Source organism: Rissa tridactyla, chromosome 6 (assembly GCF_028500815.1).
Source record: "Rissa tridactyla isolate bRisTri1 chromosome 6, bRisTri1.patW.cur.20221130, whole genome shotgun sequence".
NCBI lineage: Eukaryota > Metazoa > Chordata > Aves > Charadriiformes > Laridae > Rissa > Rissa tridactyla.
This window is the reverse complement of record NC_071471.1, coordinates 45,777,431-45,794,551: the sequence shown is the minus strand read 5'-3', so window position 1 is coordinate 45,794,551 and position 17,121 is coordinate 45,777,431. Positions and strand designations below refer to the sequence as shown.

General features: G+C 41.6%; 1 protein-coding gene across 4 annotated transcripts in view; it reads left to right on the top strand.

Moving 5' to 3' along the window:
- Window positions 1–2,589: 2,589 nt before the first annotated feature.
- Window positions 2,590–17,121, top strand: part of LOC128911421 (L-threonine dehydratase catabolic TdcB-like) — a 34,731-nt gene continuing 20,199 nt past the window's right edge. The window contains exons 1-6 of one of the 4 annotated variants that reach the window (XM_054206310.1): window positions 2,664–2,996; window positions 3,079–3,155; window positions 7,177–7,203; window positions 10,270–10,612; window positions 15,068–15,184; window positions 16,085–16,326. In XM_054206310.1, coding sequence (XP_054062285.1) covers window positions 3,091–3,155; window positions 7,177–7,203; window positions 10,270–10,612; window positions 15,068–15,184; window positions 16,085–16,326 — 794 coding nt within the window. In that variant the 5' untranslated portion in view covers window positions 2,664–2,996; window positions 3,079–3,090. Of the gene's footprint in view, window positions 2,997–3,078; window positions 3,156–7,176; window positions 7,204–10,269; window positions 10,613–15,067; window positions 15,185–16,084; window positions 16,327–17,121 lie in introns of all 4 variants that reach the window. The other 3 variants (XM_054206308.1, XM_054206307.1, XM_054206309.1) reach the window with 3 other exon arrangements.

Sequence of the window (17,121 nt, the reverse complement as noted above, 5' to 3'; positions counted from 1 at the left end):
AAAGATTTGCAGGATGTTAAAAGGTGAAACGCTGGAGAAGGTGTTTGCCAATTAGGTGCAAAACCAGAGAAACAAGGGCACACAGGGAATTTCAAGTGCAGCAGACAACAATCCCTTGCAGGCAGTTGATTCAGAGGCACTCAGTCTGAAAAAGGAATTGGCAGAAGACTGAATCAGAGAAATCACTAATGGGACGAAGCCCCTTTATAGCCCACAAGTTCGAATGCATAGCTGGTCTACCATGACGTGAAATCAGGAAGGAGCTGTAAGCTCCATCATACAGTTTTTTGTAATAGCTGTTAAACTATGGGTTAATCTAGTTCAAGCGTATTAAATCTTGAATCAAAAAGCATAAAATATGTACTTAAGTTCATCCCCAGCATAAGTCTTTGGATGTGAGACTGCCCTTAAAAAAATGTAATTTGTGGGGGTATTGGCTTCTGTTGGTGAGTTCTGGTTCTTGGACAGCAGCAGCAGATATGCCAACTCCTGCTACTAATTGCATTAGTAAAGGCAAAGGAAATAAATAGGAATTTCCTGGAGAAGGACATTAGGAAGAAGTAGGAGATCAGATTAACTTCCTAGATGAAGGTGTCTGAGTTATTTAGAGGATTCAAGTAACAACAGAAAGAGATACCTTAGTCAGAGAAGACGCACAGATACTAAAAAACAGTGCCTGTGAAAGGTGACAAAAACCAAGTGCTCTAGAAAGAGAAAGCAGGAGTGCTGTACAGCCACCCTCTCTGTGTCCACAGATAGTGAAGGTGGAGACGTGAAGTAGTGGACAAAGCATAAGAAGCTTGTAAGGACAATGAAGTTTGACAGGCAAGAATGAAAGGAAGACATGTCTAATAATAGTGTGTGTTTAATCGTTTATCTCTCATTAAGGAAATAAGCAGCTCAGAAAATGGTCATAGTTAACTTACAGCAATTAACAGTGATTCAGTACCTTCTAAGACACTGCACAGTCAGCGTTTCCTGCACACGCTTAGGTAGGGCTTTGAATGAATGTTTGACGTGGGCCTGAATCTATAGCAGAAATTTCCAAATATCCTTTTTCCCTGGTGGGCAGCTTGTTTGGGAGTGTTCTAGAAGCACACCAATTCAGTGATTCATGAACTTCTGTCCTGAAAGAGCTTGGTGAATTTGTTTCCAACTGCTCGGCCAAATGGTCCCAAAAAATCCTTTTACTGGGTTTGTGTGCTCTACAAGTGTGGATCGCAGATCAGGGCCTCAATTTGTGGGAAGCTAAATTCACGTCAAGGCTTAAGCACGTTGGTCTGAACTCCCAGACACCTGAAAGCTAGGCATTGCAATTGTCATTACTTTTAAGTTCCCTGTCCTGCCCACCATTGTGCTTCAGATGTGTTATGAGCAAAGTAATAAGTCCACTCGCCTTCTCTCTGCGCTTCAAGGCACCGGTGAAGTTGGCCTGAACTTCACTCTGGCTTAGAGCCACAAGTGCTGGCAGCAGCCAACTGCCTTTTTGCCTCTTCACTTGTGTCAGCAGCCAGCTGCCAGTTTGTGGCCGTGTGTAGCATGTGCCACTTCTACAACCTGCTCATCCAGCACCTGGAAAGGGAAGGATAAAGGGGGGTTGGGTGGCAGAGACAGGAAAAAATAGTGAATCTGGAGCTTCATCTGTACTGATGAAGTTGGGGGAGCATGGACCTGTCTGCCACACCAGCGTAGGGAAGGCTCCACCAGCACAGCTCAGAGTTTCCTAGAGATCCCAGAAGACTATTTGATCATTTATTTTGACTCTCCCATATAAAGCAGATTATAATATTTCTCACAGTACTCTGTGGGGAGGGTTAGGTCACAGCTTGGGTTAGATTTTAAAGTGTGCCTGTTCTCTGTCTTGAAGGTTAAGATTTTGTACACTGTCAGCAGAAAGCAGAGGGTACCAAGGGACCACTAATACCTGGAAAGGGTCACCTGGTCAGTCCCTGAGCAGCCTGGAGCCTGCGCTCCATCAGGGCTGTATTCTAGAGGAGAGGAACCACAGAAGGACCCCCTGCGCCCATCCCCACTGCACAGCATTCCTGCATCTGGAAATCTGGCACCACCTTTGCTAACACACTCTCAGGGCAATGAGGAACAGATTTAGATGGGGTTTTTTATATCTGTTACTGCAGTCTTTTCCCTAGACGATCTTTTCTATCTGTATGGTCTGGATATCTCTGTTTTTCTGCTACGAGGACTTGTGCCAAAAGAAGACCCGAATGAAGTAATTGGTCTCCTCTGCGCCTCAGTCACGAAGACCCGTGTCCCTTGGTGCTGTCTTAAAGGATCCCTGCAGGTCACTCAACCAGCACAAAAAAGGCATCCCTTTCCTGCTGCCTCTGCCCACCCAAGTGCATGCCGTTAAATCACGGGCCCTACAGCAGGTCGAGATCATGCTCCACAGCTAAGCAGTAAGTAACTAAAGCTTCAAGTGTCCTGCTAACAGAGCGTCACCCAAGCATAATCCGGGCCCTGACTCAAATTGACAAGGACAGGTTGGCCTCTGAAATAATCTCTTTAAATAGCAGCAGCCATCTCTCTCGGAGGCAATTCCCTCCCCCAGCCAGCGCTGGAGAGCTGCTTTCAGCACGTCGCCCACTATTTCCCACCCAGGCATTGCAGGGCTGGCATTTCTCACAGGCAAGTGTGTCCCCTGCCCGCAGCCTCCCAGCTTTGCTTTGCACCAGGAATTACAATGAATTTTGCAGCACAGTTTCTCTACTCCAGGGTGTTAAAAAACAGAAGTCCCAGGGAACACTCCAGAGAAGATGAAGACTACGATCCTTTCTGGCAAAGGTTGGAGAATATTGCTGTCTGACTTAGAGCTAGAGTGCTCCTTTCTCCCCCGCAGGGGTCATGGTCAGCCCTCGGGGTCGGCCCAGGGCCAGGCCTACGGACATGACAACCCCTGGACCCCTCCTGCCTCCTTACAGTGTCGTAGTTGGAGTTTTGCTTCACCTCGTTGTTTATTTAGTCGCTGTGCTGTATAGGTAATGCTTTCTTTTTCCTTTCCTTACTTTCTGAAAAAAAAAAAAAAAAAAAAATTGTTTGTAATTTTTCAACATCCCCCAGGGTTCTGTGGTTATGAGTTACATCTTGGAGTCGTCCACTAGAAGCAATGGAGATTTGAATACTTTAAGCCTCTGGAGGTCAGCTTTTTTATTTCTTCATGAGTATGGTATTAGAAATAACCCTAAGCATGCCAGTGGACTGCTGAAAATTTATCTTGGGATAGCCTGTATCAAATCCTGTTATTACAGGTGTTCTGTGGTTGTCTTTGTTATGGTGCTTACGGTTGTCTTGAATTCCTGTTTTAAGGCTTGGATGGTGCAGGCAGAATTTAGGAGACATCTAGTGCCTTGGCGTAGCACCAGCTGGGGGGTGTGCACCCATACAGATGGTTGTGTTTGCACAACCTCACTCTTAACCTACTCCATAGTTGTTTTCTCCTCCAATTTTATTATCTGGACACCGCCAGCAAGAGCTGGAGTTGCCAGATGTAGTATAAACAAAGGGCAATTCTCGTTTCCTGCATCCTGCCAATAGTCACAAATGTTGGTAATATTCAAGACATAAATAGTTTCAGTGGGCTCAATGCTGTTAGTAAACCCTCATGGAACACCAAAGGGGAAGACAAGATCCCGGTTCTGCATTGAGAAATGGCTTGCCCAAAGTCAAACGTGATGTGATGTGTTCTGCAGTGAACTGACAATCTTAAACCATTCCTTTCATCACAGGAGCGCTCTTTCCTCTAGCTTGGGTTATGCTATTCATTCTTTATTACAAGTGAATTATGGACATATCTTAATCACCAGAGAATTTCTAAATGCAGAATACATTTGAACTAAAGAGGAAGAAAGTTTAGGTACTTGAAGAGTTTTAACCACCAAACTGTGTGCTGTGTTTGATAGTGATCATTTGACATTCCCAGCTGTGAATGTCCTGTAAGAAGTGCTTAGAGAGGTGGGTCTGTTTGAGGAACGCTTGGAAGCTGTTGAAACAGAGGTAATGAAGAGGGGTGACCTTCCGAGTTCTTCTTGCTTTCAGATTACTTTTTCTCATGTTATCTATTTAGCAGCGGACACCTAGTTGTTATTCCCAGCAGTAAGCAGTGACATTTCAGTAGTGTGTCTGGAACGCTGGCAACGGATTATGACCACAGATGAAGTCAGATATAGTACTAGGCTCAGGCTCTGGTAAATCTGACTTACAAGAAGTAAGGAGATATTTTATCAGAAGTGGTAACGCAGCTTGGTTGTTCCCTGCATAAGCCTGAGCTTTCTTTGCACTTGCTGCTGGCGTAACATCACAGGGTTTTGTATGTGGTAAGTAGAGTTAAAAATGCCTGCTCGGTCTCTGGGCTGGGTTGTTATGTACCTGTCTGTGCTGGATGGTCACAGTGCACACAGCCCCTATCATGTGTGCCATACAGGCTAGTAACTAAGCCCTGATCTCTTTGTCTTTAAGACACTCTGATAAGTAGCCCTGCTACGAACTTCCTGCAGGAGTCTTAGGCAAGTCACTCGATCTGTCTGTGCCCCAGTTTCTATCAATGAAGTGGAGCTAATATCTACTGAACGTGTCTTTCTGTTTAGGGGAAGATGTTGGCGATTCCAATGTGATTTAGGAACCATCACTTTACGTAGGGTTTGAGTATCTAAATGTCAGAGATGCATTTTAAATTTCCATCCTGTAACTGCCACTAATTGGAGTGATACAGTCTCAAACGGGTGTTTCTAAGTGCTAGTGTTATACTAAATAACGATAATTCAAGAAAGTAATGTTTGAGTGCCGTATTGTCTTTGATATGTTTTAACTGTACTGCCAAAGAGAGATCGAGTGTGTTCTTTCCCCGTGCCTGGGGGAGTTTACTTGTCACCCTGTAGTCCTGTGGAGGACACTCAGACACTACACAGTGCAGTAACCTGGAATTACTAGCAGTGAAGAGGACATCGGTTACGATGCTTCTTGCCATCTGTGTCTCAGCAAGCCTCAATTTTTCTATCATTTCTCTTTCATACAGACCCGCTTGCAGAGGCTGCTGAGGTGCTTTTAAGAATTGCTGCTAATGCAGCATTTGGATGTGCTTGGAGAGAGGGGCAAAAAAATGTAGAAGAGGAGTTGGGATGGAACAGGAATGTTTAGAAGCTATGGGAAAGGGGATTGCAAGAAACGGGAAAGGTACCAGAGGGGTGTGGAGGGCTCGGGCATCTGGAAGGATCAGAGGAGATGGCACTGGGGACATGGAATAAGAAGGATTAATGGAGCTGGGGAGGTTCTGGGTAAAAGAGGGATTTGGATGAGGGAAAGGGCCCTCTCTGTCATATCCTGGGATTACCTCTTTCTCACTCCTGTGAAGGGGATCCCAGCCCTACTCACATCTCGGTCATAAACCAAGCAGACCTGCAGTAGGCTGCTCCCCCAGTCTGACCCCCCAGTACATGACCCATCTCTGCTCAACACTTCGAGGAATGAGGTCTTAAAAGTGTCACTTTTTGCTGTAATACCTGTTCTGGACTTGCAGGCATAAGATCTGAGACCATTTATCCAGAAAGCAGATGACAAGTATGTCTAAAACTGTATCTTACTCATGTCTGTTGCTTGGTGTGCTCCGGGAAGGTGTTCAGGGAGCCTGAGGATGACAGCAGCATATAAGTATGAGCTTAAGAAACTCATACCCGAAAACATTAAAAAAAATAAAAATAAAAAAATCCATATAGAGAGAACATGTGCGTATGTGTGTGCATGTGCTGATGAGTTAGTGAGAGGCTAGCCCCAGTGCATGGGGATGGTTTGAAGTGGTATAATGGTATTTGCACTGGTCAGTCCAAGTCAGGCAGTGGAGGGTGAAATTCTTGTCGTAGCATAGACCTAGAAGGATGCTAAAGTACTCTACAGAACTTGTACCATTCTGTCAGTCCCTCTTCGTGGTGAGTATGTATCACTGTGAACGCAGAGGATAAAAACCTGCTGTAGGAATGACAAAGAAATGCTGAGTTTTCGGTCTTATGCTAAAATTTCTTTGTTTCCTTTTGTGGCACTTGAATTTCTGCCTGCGAAGCAGCACAGTAACACGGCAATGTATGTCCATAATTCTGACTTCATTTCTGCCTCAAGATGCATTGTTGTGACTCCTTTTGTAAGAGGTGTAAAAGCTGCCAAATGGGCCAAATGCTGGCATTGGGTACGTCTGCAAATCCAAATGGCAAAACTGGGTCAGGCCAAAGAGCAGTCTGCCCCTGTGTCTTCTCTGTAGTGGTGGCCAGTAACAGGAGCTTGGAGAAAAATAAAAGCCACCTAAGATGCTTTCTCTCATATGCTTTTGTGGAGCCTGCCAAGTAAGTGCTGAGGGACTCCCTGAATCACAGATCGCTTCTTGAATGATGTGTTTATTGGTCGCTACTAAACCTTCTTCCACATAGTTGCACAATATTTTTTTAGGAATCCATTTATACCATTGTCCTTCATAGCATCCTGTGGCAGTGAGTTCTGCGAGCTAATTGTTTTCTGTAAGAAGGGAACTTTTAAGTTTTCTGTCTCATACTTTCATATGATCTCCCCCTAATGTTTATACTGGGAGAAACAGGGACTAATCCTTCCCAGTTTGCTATTTCCTGGACATCCGTGACTTTATGGATTTTTTTGTTCCTTCAGTTGTAGAAGCTAAAGAGATCCAGTAGATCAGTTCAATCTGTTTAGTCCATTTTGTGGATACTGAGGAGGGCAATCTGCCTGTGCTTCATCTGACAGGGACATGTAATTATCCTATCGTTGCAGGATAACTGCGTGGGCATTTCTTTCTCCTTGTAATGAAGGCAACAGTTGTGGTCTGTAGGTGTAGTGTGTGCTACTACAGTATTTTATCTTCCCAAAATTATTTTTCTTGTTTTTATTAATTTCTTAGTTTATTAATATTACTATTTTTCCAAACTCATTTTCCCCAGTGCTATTTAACTTGGTGAAAATTATCAGTATAAACAAATCGGAAACAGAAAAATTATTCATTACAAGTTGGTTTTTATCACTCCAGAAGTACATTTCAGCACACGCTGTCTTTGCATTGGCTTTGAGACTTTAAACTACGTAAAGTCTTAACAAATGATATTTTTTCCAGTTCCTTAATTATTTGTGGAATGTCTGCATACAGATCTTCTCTTTTATTTTTTGCAGTTATGCTGAGCAGCTGTTCTTGAAAAAGTAGGTTTATAAACTGTATTTTCATGTTTGCTTTTACTAATCACGTTAAAGGTAAAATGTTGTGATTTATAACCATGTAACAAAGCTTGCCTGCTGGATATATGTTTTATTGCTGTAAACCAACAGACTTTTAAATGAAAACTTTCCTAGACAAAATCCAAAAATGGAAAAGCGATCTGTTTGAAAGGAGCAATGTTTTATAATGCTGGGGTTTGTATTTATATTGGCTCAGATTTTCATCTGGTGGGCACGATCGCTAGAACAGGGGCCATACTTTGGTAGTGTGCATGAGAAGTCACGGGCTGTCTTTTTGTGAGCACTTGCATGCTTTGCTGCCTGCTTTGACTGTTCCTGAAAACAAAATTCATACTGAGGGGATCTACGCCAAGCATTCGAACTGTGTTTGAGGAGAGAAATGCGTCTGACCCAACCGGGTTATTAGTTGCCTCTTTGTGATGGATTGTCGAACCTAAACCCACTGTTTACCTTGGGAGTCTGAGAGCTCTCAGTGGGTGTGTGGCACACCCAGGCAGGTTCAATAGGGAAAAATGTCATTCACTAATGTAAATGAAAAATATGTACATGGAAGGAGAATTTTCTTCTTCATGACCATTTTCTCCAGTGGTCATGAGGTCATGAGGTGTTGTCTCCATCATGGTCCTGCGCAGATATTCACTGTTCGTGAGAGCGGTGCTGCGGATCAAGGGCTGAGAATCTCCTTTGTTCTGACAAAAAAATTAAATCCAAGAGTGAGGCCAAAAATCAATATCCCATTTTGGTCTTTCTATTTGCAGATAAAAATATTTGATGGCACTAGTGTGGTGAGGCATTACCCTGTAGCTTGTACTTTCTAGCAGAATCCTAGTTCATCAATGGACTTTTTGTGGTCATCTTTGGCTGGTTTTTATTCTGGACTTTTTGTAGTTGATTGCAACAGATGCAGGGAAAAAGTGTGAATTTATCTCCTATCTCAAATGCCAGTCAGTAAAAAAAAATCGACCTAGAAAAATCACACATTTTTGATCTACCTATATATTTTACCCCACATATACCCTTTTAACCAATTGCCAGTGTAAGAAATATCATTCATTGCTAATGCTTGCTAAACATTTTAGATAACATGTTTAGAGATAAGATGTAGATGTTCTTTTCTTTTTGGAGTGGTTATGGGCTATTATGATATGAAAAATGGGAGTTTTTTGGGGGGGGAGGTAGGGAATGAACTCTTTGTAGTGATGGGGCGTCTTAGATGATGATAACTGTTGTTGGTGCCAGGGGCTGTGCTGTAACAAATGCATGGGGAGACAGTCTGATCTGATTCTCATCTTTGCGTTAAGCTAACTAATATGCGTGGGAACTAACAGTGGAAGCTTAACATTTTTATGAAGTGTTCCAACCCTCTACCCCCAAAGGAGCAGAAATGCAGAAAAGTATGGAATATAGCTACTTGATAAGCTATTTAATTTGAAGGCGGCAGAATGCCTGCTGTTTGTGTGTATTAGCTTTAAGATACAGTATTAGGAAAATATTTTAAATCACAAGTTTCAACATAAATATGTTGAAATATGTTATTTCTTTATCTTAGAAAATTAGTATTCATCTCATTAATTTCGGAGAGACAAGACCTTGCTACAAAAATTGTCCTTTTTTGTCTCCTGTGAAGACATAAAAAATGATTGATGCTGCTCGTATATTACTTGATTGAAATAACAAAACCTTTTATGTTGCCCATATTGTTATGTGAAGTCCTCTGTGGAACAATTGGAAGTGTAATAGGAAGCAGAGCTACTGGCACAGATTATTGGGACTACAAAGCAAATGGATGACAGTGCCAAAAGTGAGGCAATTGCTCAAAAAGCAGCTCTTTCTAAATATTTAATTCTTTTTGGAAATGATTACAATGCATATTCCAGTGCTGATCACTGCTGTAAAATTAGGGCAACATTTGCTTTAGCCAGCCCTGCTGATGAATAACTGCATAACTTAAATCCAAATTATTTAGATTGTGGAAATGGTAAATATTTTTTTTGCTGGAGATGACGCTGAAATCTGACATAATTTAATCTATATATTTTTTAGAAAACCCATTCTTCCAAGTAGATTAATATTGAGTCCTTCATGTAGAGGGGCTTATACCATCTGCGCAATCGTAGCCACAGACCAGGGGTGGTGCTAGCTCTTTTCCAAATGACTGGTCTTCTGCTTAATGCTCCTTTTTGCCCACATTACTCTCCAAATTCCAAGAATTCCTAGAAGTTTTGCTTTTATTTGTTAGTAGGGCTGCACAAACCGACACTACACTATATTATCCCTTGTGAACTCTGGAACACTCTGGACCGTAGAATAAGGCAAATTTTTGCAGCAGTGTTGTCTCTCCAAAGTTCCTTGGGGAAGGAGGTTTGTGTGACATCACGGTGTCATCTTACCTGCCAGTGTTTTTATCTCTGAAGTGTTAACCTGCAGATCAGGAGACCTAGTTCTTTAGCTCTGTAGTAGGATATAATTGTTATCCCTTATCAAATAATTTTCTTCCCATCATGAGGTGGTTGACAACCATCAAGAGTATGCTCTGCAAGTATGCAAGAGCAGAGAAGCAGACCTCTTGTGTACAATGCAATGACATTTGTTACTGCTATTAATAGTATTAGGGAATGCTCTGCAGCAGCCATTTGCCTTTTTTGAAAAACACAGAGTTGCATACAGAAAACAGAATTCCAGTTATTCCAAAATTTCTGTAAGCACAGAGCTGGGATCATCGCTGATTGAGACTGAGTACTGAGGAAGGTTTGGCTGCCCAGACAACGTGGATTATATCTTCCCTATTTTCTTGGGTATGACAGTTTCCCAGTTTGTCCACGTGCCAGGTTATCTGTGACTTTTCTAAAAATTGGCTGGTTACAGTAGCTTTCATTCCACCAACAAGATAAGGAAATATGACAGTAATAATTCAGTCTGCCTACTTGAGCCTTGCAAAGAGCAACCGAGATGTGCATCCTTCTTAAATGCTAAATGGCAAGCCTTTAATTATCCGAGCTATCCTAACAAGCTTCTTTAATCTGTTTTTAGGGACGACAATAAAATAAAGAAACAAGATGCCCCAGCACTTTGTGATCTTCACTGTTGTAAGGATGGGCCGATAAGAAATGGCCTCATTGGGCAGAAGTCACCCTCTATCAACCCTGAGAGACTGAAAGATTTTGGTGAGGAGGATTACCTGAACGGGGATGTGAAGACCTGGGAAATGAAGATAGTGAGCCGTAATGAGGAGTTACTTAGGGATGCCCTGTCCCGCATCCCTCAGTCAAGCAGTAGGACCAGCCTGTCAAGCTGTAACAAGCTGATTCGATTTGAAGATATCAGTGCAGCAGCTTTCAAAATCCAGTGCGGTGTTCAGAAAACCCCCTGCATGGTAGGCTCTTTATATGACTTTGCATTCTCTCGGTATTTCTTTTATTTTCTTTATAAAAGTTGATCAGAAATGAATGAAGAGTATGCGTGAGTTGCAGCAGATAGATCTGTGTCAGATGACTCATGTTCATATTGGTTGCTGTTAACTGTCAATGAGCATTTTCTTCTTACCTGTTTAACCTAAATCCTCAAAGATTGCGTGACTTGTAAACAAAGGATAAACCACATTAGGTATAGACTTAATGCACTGTGGTATTACGCTCACGGTGAAAAACTCTTGCTACAATGAACTTAAGGTGGAGACAGCGGGCTGTCAGTGTTTGGGCAAGCAGTCTTGTGGGAGGGTCTGGTTTGGAACCAGCCCTCATATTTGGAGAGTTTGAAGGTACAGATTTTCATTCCTGGCCTGGCCAACCTGGCAAAGCCAGTTATGTTCTGTAACCGGGTCATTCTGCCATGTGCATCTTTGTCAACAAAATGAGGATATTAAGATATACACATCATACAAACATACGCACCCATCGATCAGTCTGGGTATGAAAAAGACTGAGACAGTCCCATAAATATATACGCATTTGCTAAAGCGTAAGAGCAGTACAGTGTCAAGCTATTTAATTCATAGTGTACTTCTCTTCATGGAAGGCTACTGTAGGCACTCTGTGGCTAATCTCCTCTTTTCCCTCCAGTGGGTGAAAAAGACGGTCTTTGCTAAATGGCAATTCATAGTAGCAGCCCCAAATCACTCTCCTGATGAATCCCTCCCTGTTGCTGAGCCAGGGCACCCCGGCAGCCTCACTGGCTGTGGGTTGTCTTTGTGGCCTGCACAGGGAAAGGACCTTGGTGTCAGAGCAACTGCTTGGCATTAACAGTCCCTGGAGCATAGTGGTTGGCTCTGCAAGGCACAGCAGTTCTCCTGGTTCCCAGATGGTGCCTGCTGATCCAGAGACATCATAATTACTTCTGGTGGGGACTTTTTTTTTAGCTTAGAGTTCACAAAATAAGGATAGTTGGGTGGTTTGTTGGTTGGTTTTTTTTTTGTAGCATACTACTGAAGAAGTATGTCTCGTGACAAAGGGCATGATACAAAACCATTTGGGGCTGTAAAGTGGCACAAAAAACTTGCAGAGTGGTGTTGGCTGGAGTGCACTGAGTCAAACTGGATGCATTTTGCATTCATATATTGCCTGTTCGGAGTGAGTCGGGAGCAAATCATCCCAACAGCTGTACCTGGATTTCCTTTCGGGGTGGAAAAATCGGCTTGCTCGGGAAGGCAGCAGGGGAGTGAGCAAACACACATGGTCGGGGTGCCAGGGCAACCGAGGGAGCGTACCAAACTCTGCACATTGCATCATTTGTCACCAAAACTCTCAGACTGTCATGCCTGAGAGCTCAGTCAGTGCTCTAGACAGAAGTGTCAATCTTCTTCTTTTGCGGAGAGACTGTCCCAGGAAGAGAAGATTGGCATTAGTATTGTGGCTAGTGAGCACTGGACTTCTCTGTAATTGACAAATCTGGTCATATTTGTTAGACGGGTTTAATCTTACTGTACAAAGGTAGGTCCATGGGCAGGGAGAGGGAGAGTGTCAGGGCTTAATTTGGAAAGCAGAACTAGCCGTACCCTTTGACTGCCTGGATCATCCCTTCCCTGCAGCTCATGGTATTGTGCACTTCTGCCAAACTAGTGAAGTCTATCTCACATCCCCTGAGCCGTGTCCTTGCTCTCAACACATCCTAATGCAGGAAAAGGCAAGACTGCACCACTGAGCCCATCTTCTGCTCCTGCAGGCATCCCTGTAACACGAAGCTTTTCATAAACCGATCGTGGTCCCGCTCACAAGTAGTTCAGCTCTCTTTGGCCAGTTCCCACCGTTTATTTTCAGGCAGCTTTGCCCCTCAACTTAAATAGTTCTTTTCTCTTGGGTGTCCCTGGCAGATTTATGCAATGTGGTTGTATCCCCTTTCTGCATTTACTGTGCCAAGCTAAACAGGCTAACTTTCTTTAGTCTGTTTTTTATAAACTATGCTTTTGTGATGATCAGAATAGTGGAAAACCTATATCCCCACTTATTTTAGTGTGAAAATAGCCCATGACCACTCCTATTCAAAGCAATGTTCCCGCGGAAGTCATTGGTATATGCTTCATGCACAGATTTAAAAGGGAAGTATTGAAAGCACCGCATGGTGTCAAGAAAAACACAGATAACCTTTATTTTAACTCATTGCTGAGAGGTAAGAGCCCCTTTCAGGGACATTTGTTTGGATTTAAAAAACAAGCATGACTATAACCCATTCAGTTAATTGAGTAGAGAAATGCTTTCCAGGGTGATTCCTAATCTGCAGGTAAAATCATGGATGGAGCATCCTGGATCCTTATGCAGGAGTTTGCCTGGAGCTGAGATACGGCATCATGAATGATTGTAACAGACTTTATAGAGGTAATGAGTATAGGAAAACAAGGAATTAGCATTGAATTGGACATTTGGTTTTGTTACTGATGGAGGAACTTTAAGGGTTGTTTTGGGTTAGCTTTGTGGGTGCCAAATGGAGGCTGTGCTGTGTGTTGTACGTTAGACACGGTGCCTGTAGTCCTTAGATAAGAACATGGTGACAAAAGGGAAAACTTACAGGCTGGTTCAATGAGTCTTATGAGGTTACCCACCAGGTCAGCACAGCCAAAAATAGCACTGACACCTACTTTGTTAGAAGTAGTTGCTATATTTAGGCTGCGCCGAAAAAGGCCTCAGTTAAAGGAAGCAGAAAAGGATAACCTAAAGAGTTAAAATATTGACTATCAAAATAAAAGAAAAATAACAATAATCTGAAGTACACCACCTTTGTGGTAAAGAGTGACTTAATGACACATATTTTTTAAATGTAGGAGACTTAACAACTTTATAAAGTCACAGGATTCATCTCCTTAAATCCTTTTTCTCATTGTTCACTCTAGAATCCAAGATTCTCTGCAAAACCAAAAATTATAAAATTAGTATTGTATGTGAAGAACCAGTAAAGTAGTATTTCTTATCTAGTGTTCTTTTTCTGTTTTGCATAGGCATTCTCCACAGATTAGGCTGTTTAGGATAGAAACTATTATCCTATTAGTGTACTAAGCACTTTCCATTCTTTCAATTCCGCAGCCAGATTTGCAAACCAGCAGCAAGCGGTAGCTCCTATTGCAGGATTTCCAGAAGCAAAATAGACAATCTGGCCCCACCTATGGGTGAGGAACTTAATATATGCTTGTAAATCCACTAAAAAGCCTTAAAATATTCATCTGAAATATTTAGTTTAAGTGTATACCTTAAAGAAAGTATCTGTTTCAGATTTATTTACTTTATATAAATTCACTTTGAAAGTCCCACAGTCTGAAAAATATGTCGGTACATATTACTATGTACACTATACATGATATGCATGACGTTGCCAGATACTTTTTGAGATAAATATTTGAAATATATTGTCACGCTGTCTTTTAATCTATTTCTCTTTGTGATTTGTAATAAATGAGAGCTTGATCCCCTAAATCCGCTGGTCCTCATTTGCTTTGGCAGGCAATGGAGGAAATAGAGCCAATTACGAAATAGAGACACAGGAAGATGAGGGAACTGGAACCCAAACACTTATTGCAGCTCTGTTTCATAAGTTATCTTGTTTAAAACTCTTGTTTTAGATAATAAAGTAATAGGGAATTAAAATGATGATGCATGCTGTATCTTACTATAAAAAAATGATTAAGGTTTGCCATTAAAAAAAAAATAATAAAAAAGTCATTCACTTGAATCCTGCGTCACATGCACCGTGCTTGCTAATTCCTCTCATCTCAGGGATCCTTTCTGTTCCGAACACTGAGCATTTTCAAACAGCTGCTGCTTACACGTGCACTCCTGGGAAATACTTTTTTTATTGTTATTTCCATCATTCTTCAAATAAGAAATGTCTTTACTAATGTCGTACTGGCCTTAGGATGCAAAATGAGCAATACTCAGTGGCGATTCAGTGGCAGAAACCATAGCAGAGTCATAACGGGACTTGAGGAGCAATTTTCTAACTGCTTTTGTATCTATTAGGAGATGACATTATTTTTGGGGTATTCAGTACCCAGTTCTGGTAAGTGCTGAAATATCAGACTGTAGGGTGGTTTTTCAAATAATTGAAAATACTTATTTCAATATCTGTATTTGAACAGTAAGAGCAAAATGAGTGCTCTTTTCAGAATTCCTAGTGGCATGGAATACATATTTCACTGCTCTGTGTTTGAAAATTACTTCCATAAACCAGAGTAACCTGGTAGGTAACAACACACTGTCACATATTTCTAAAGAAACAGATTATGGCATTTACTTTTTGGAGCTCATACATGGTAGATGAATGTATGCCTCACCAGGGAGCTGAACGGGTGTGGAAGATTTTTCTTAATTTTTAGATACGTCCCCATAATAATATTTCTATACTCCAGTATTCTAGGCTATCCAAGCAGTATGGAATGGACATCTACCTAAAGAAAGAGTTCCTCCAGTACACAGGATCTGTGAAGGAACGAGGTGTACTTTACCTTCTGACATCATTACCTCAGGTATAACAAAATTTCAACATTCAAAAAGAAATAGATTAGTTCTGCTTCACGGAAATGGAGCAGAATTAAAGATAATTTTACCCGTAATGTCCATGGAATCGCAGTGTTTCTTGTCTTTTCATCCATTGTGCTGAACAACGTATATAAACAAAGTATATGAATGTGAAATACTTTACCACTTTATTTACACTTGGCCTATCTGCTGGTGAAATCCTTATAAATATTTGAAAGAAAAGCTTGCAAAATGTAAGCATCAGCATTTTCCTGTGACATTTAGATGAAAGTGTTTTTATGTGCACTACGGTTCTGGCATGTTGAAACCACCAAATTTGAAGTGATGATGAAATTGAGTTACAATGGGTGATGAGAAGGACCTAGATCACCAGCTGATTTTGTAATGAATTTCAGAATCATTACATGAATAGCTTGTTTATCATTTATCGTAGGAGGTTACTGAGTCTCTGCAGCAATAGTAATTATCATCGGCATGATACAGCAGGCCAGAAACAGTGGTTATTCCTGCACTTTTGTAATAATATGAATAAATCTTTCTATTAAAGGGAAACCTGAAATGAAATAATTTCACATAGGCAGGGGAGAGGGACCAGATATTGGCTCTGAGGGGCCAGATGTCGGGTCTCCTGGGATCGGCTGGAATTTTGCATCTAATTCCAATGGAACAAGAATTGAAACCAGAGGAGTGCAAGAACAGGGATTGGTCTTGTGCTGTCTTAGCTCTGCATCTAAGTCCTGAGATCACACCAAACGTGCATATATTGTATCCTAATATGATCAGCTAGCAGAGGAAAAGAAGGAATTCAGACCATTAGAATGATGTAGGATCACATGGGACAACTTTGTGATACTATATAACATGCAATAAGCAACCCTATTTTTCAGGATCAGCAAAGAAAAGGGGTGATCGTGGCTTCGGACAGTAACTTTTCCATGGCTGTTGCTTACCACGCCTCAGAGCTCCGTATTCCAGTGTTTGTCATCATGTCAACCAGCACATCCCCGGCCAGAGTGAAAATGTGCCGTGAGTATGGTGCCATGGTTATATCCTATGGCACTACAGCTAAGGATTCGCAGACGCATGCAAGAAGGCTGGCGCAGGAGAATGGATACCTCTACCTCGAAGAGTAAGTGGGAAGTGAGGCTGATTAGAAAGATTAAATTAGGTACCTGTGCAGCTCTGCAAAAACAATTAGTTTCATTAAAATTTGATCACAGGTCGTCAGAATGTTCCCATTACCTGGGGTATGGACAGTTACATATTCCCGGGCACAAATCATGAATCTTTCTGTGAGAGCTGAGGATGGAAACCAAAATGAAACACTCTTCCTCCAGATTAGGCAAACTTCCTGATTAGGAATTATATGGGCTAGTATGATAACGGGATATATGTTAACTGTCTATGAACCTTGTCACAAAGCCTTAACGCTAGCATTCATTTTTGGTCTCTCCGTTTGGAGTAAGGTGGGTAAAAGCTAATCTTTAATGCAAAGGCTTCAGTGGCATAGTGTCAAGCAAGAGGAGGTTAATGCTGTAAAATTTTCACATATCTGATGTGACTGACAAAATTGTGATTGTGCCTTGAAAAAAGACTATTGAGAGGCTACTTCACATATATATTTAAAGTAGCTAAGAATGAGTATAAATTTGTTTGAACTATTTGAGGTCATTGAACAAGCCTGATCTAATAAAAACATGATTAGAATAAGGTAAGACAGGCAAAAATATTGAGAAATGATCCTTTTTTCCTTTTTTCCTTTTCTCTCTTCAGTCTCTTCTTATGCTTTTCCCTTCCTTTTTTTTTTTCCTTACTTTTTTTTGAGGAAGATTACCAAAAGTGCAGAGGTGTGAATCATTAGCATGAGGTAGCCAGCAGTGCCTCTGATACCCTGAGCTGGAATGTTATTCTCCCTCCCCATCAC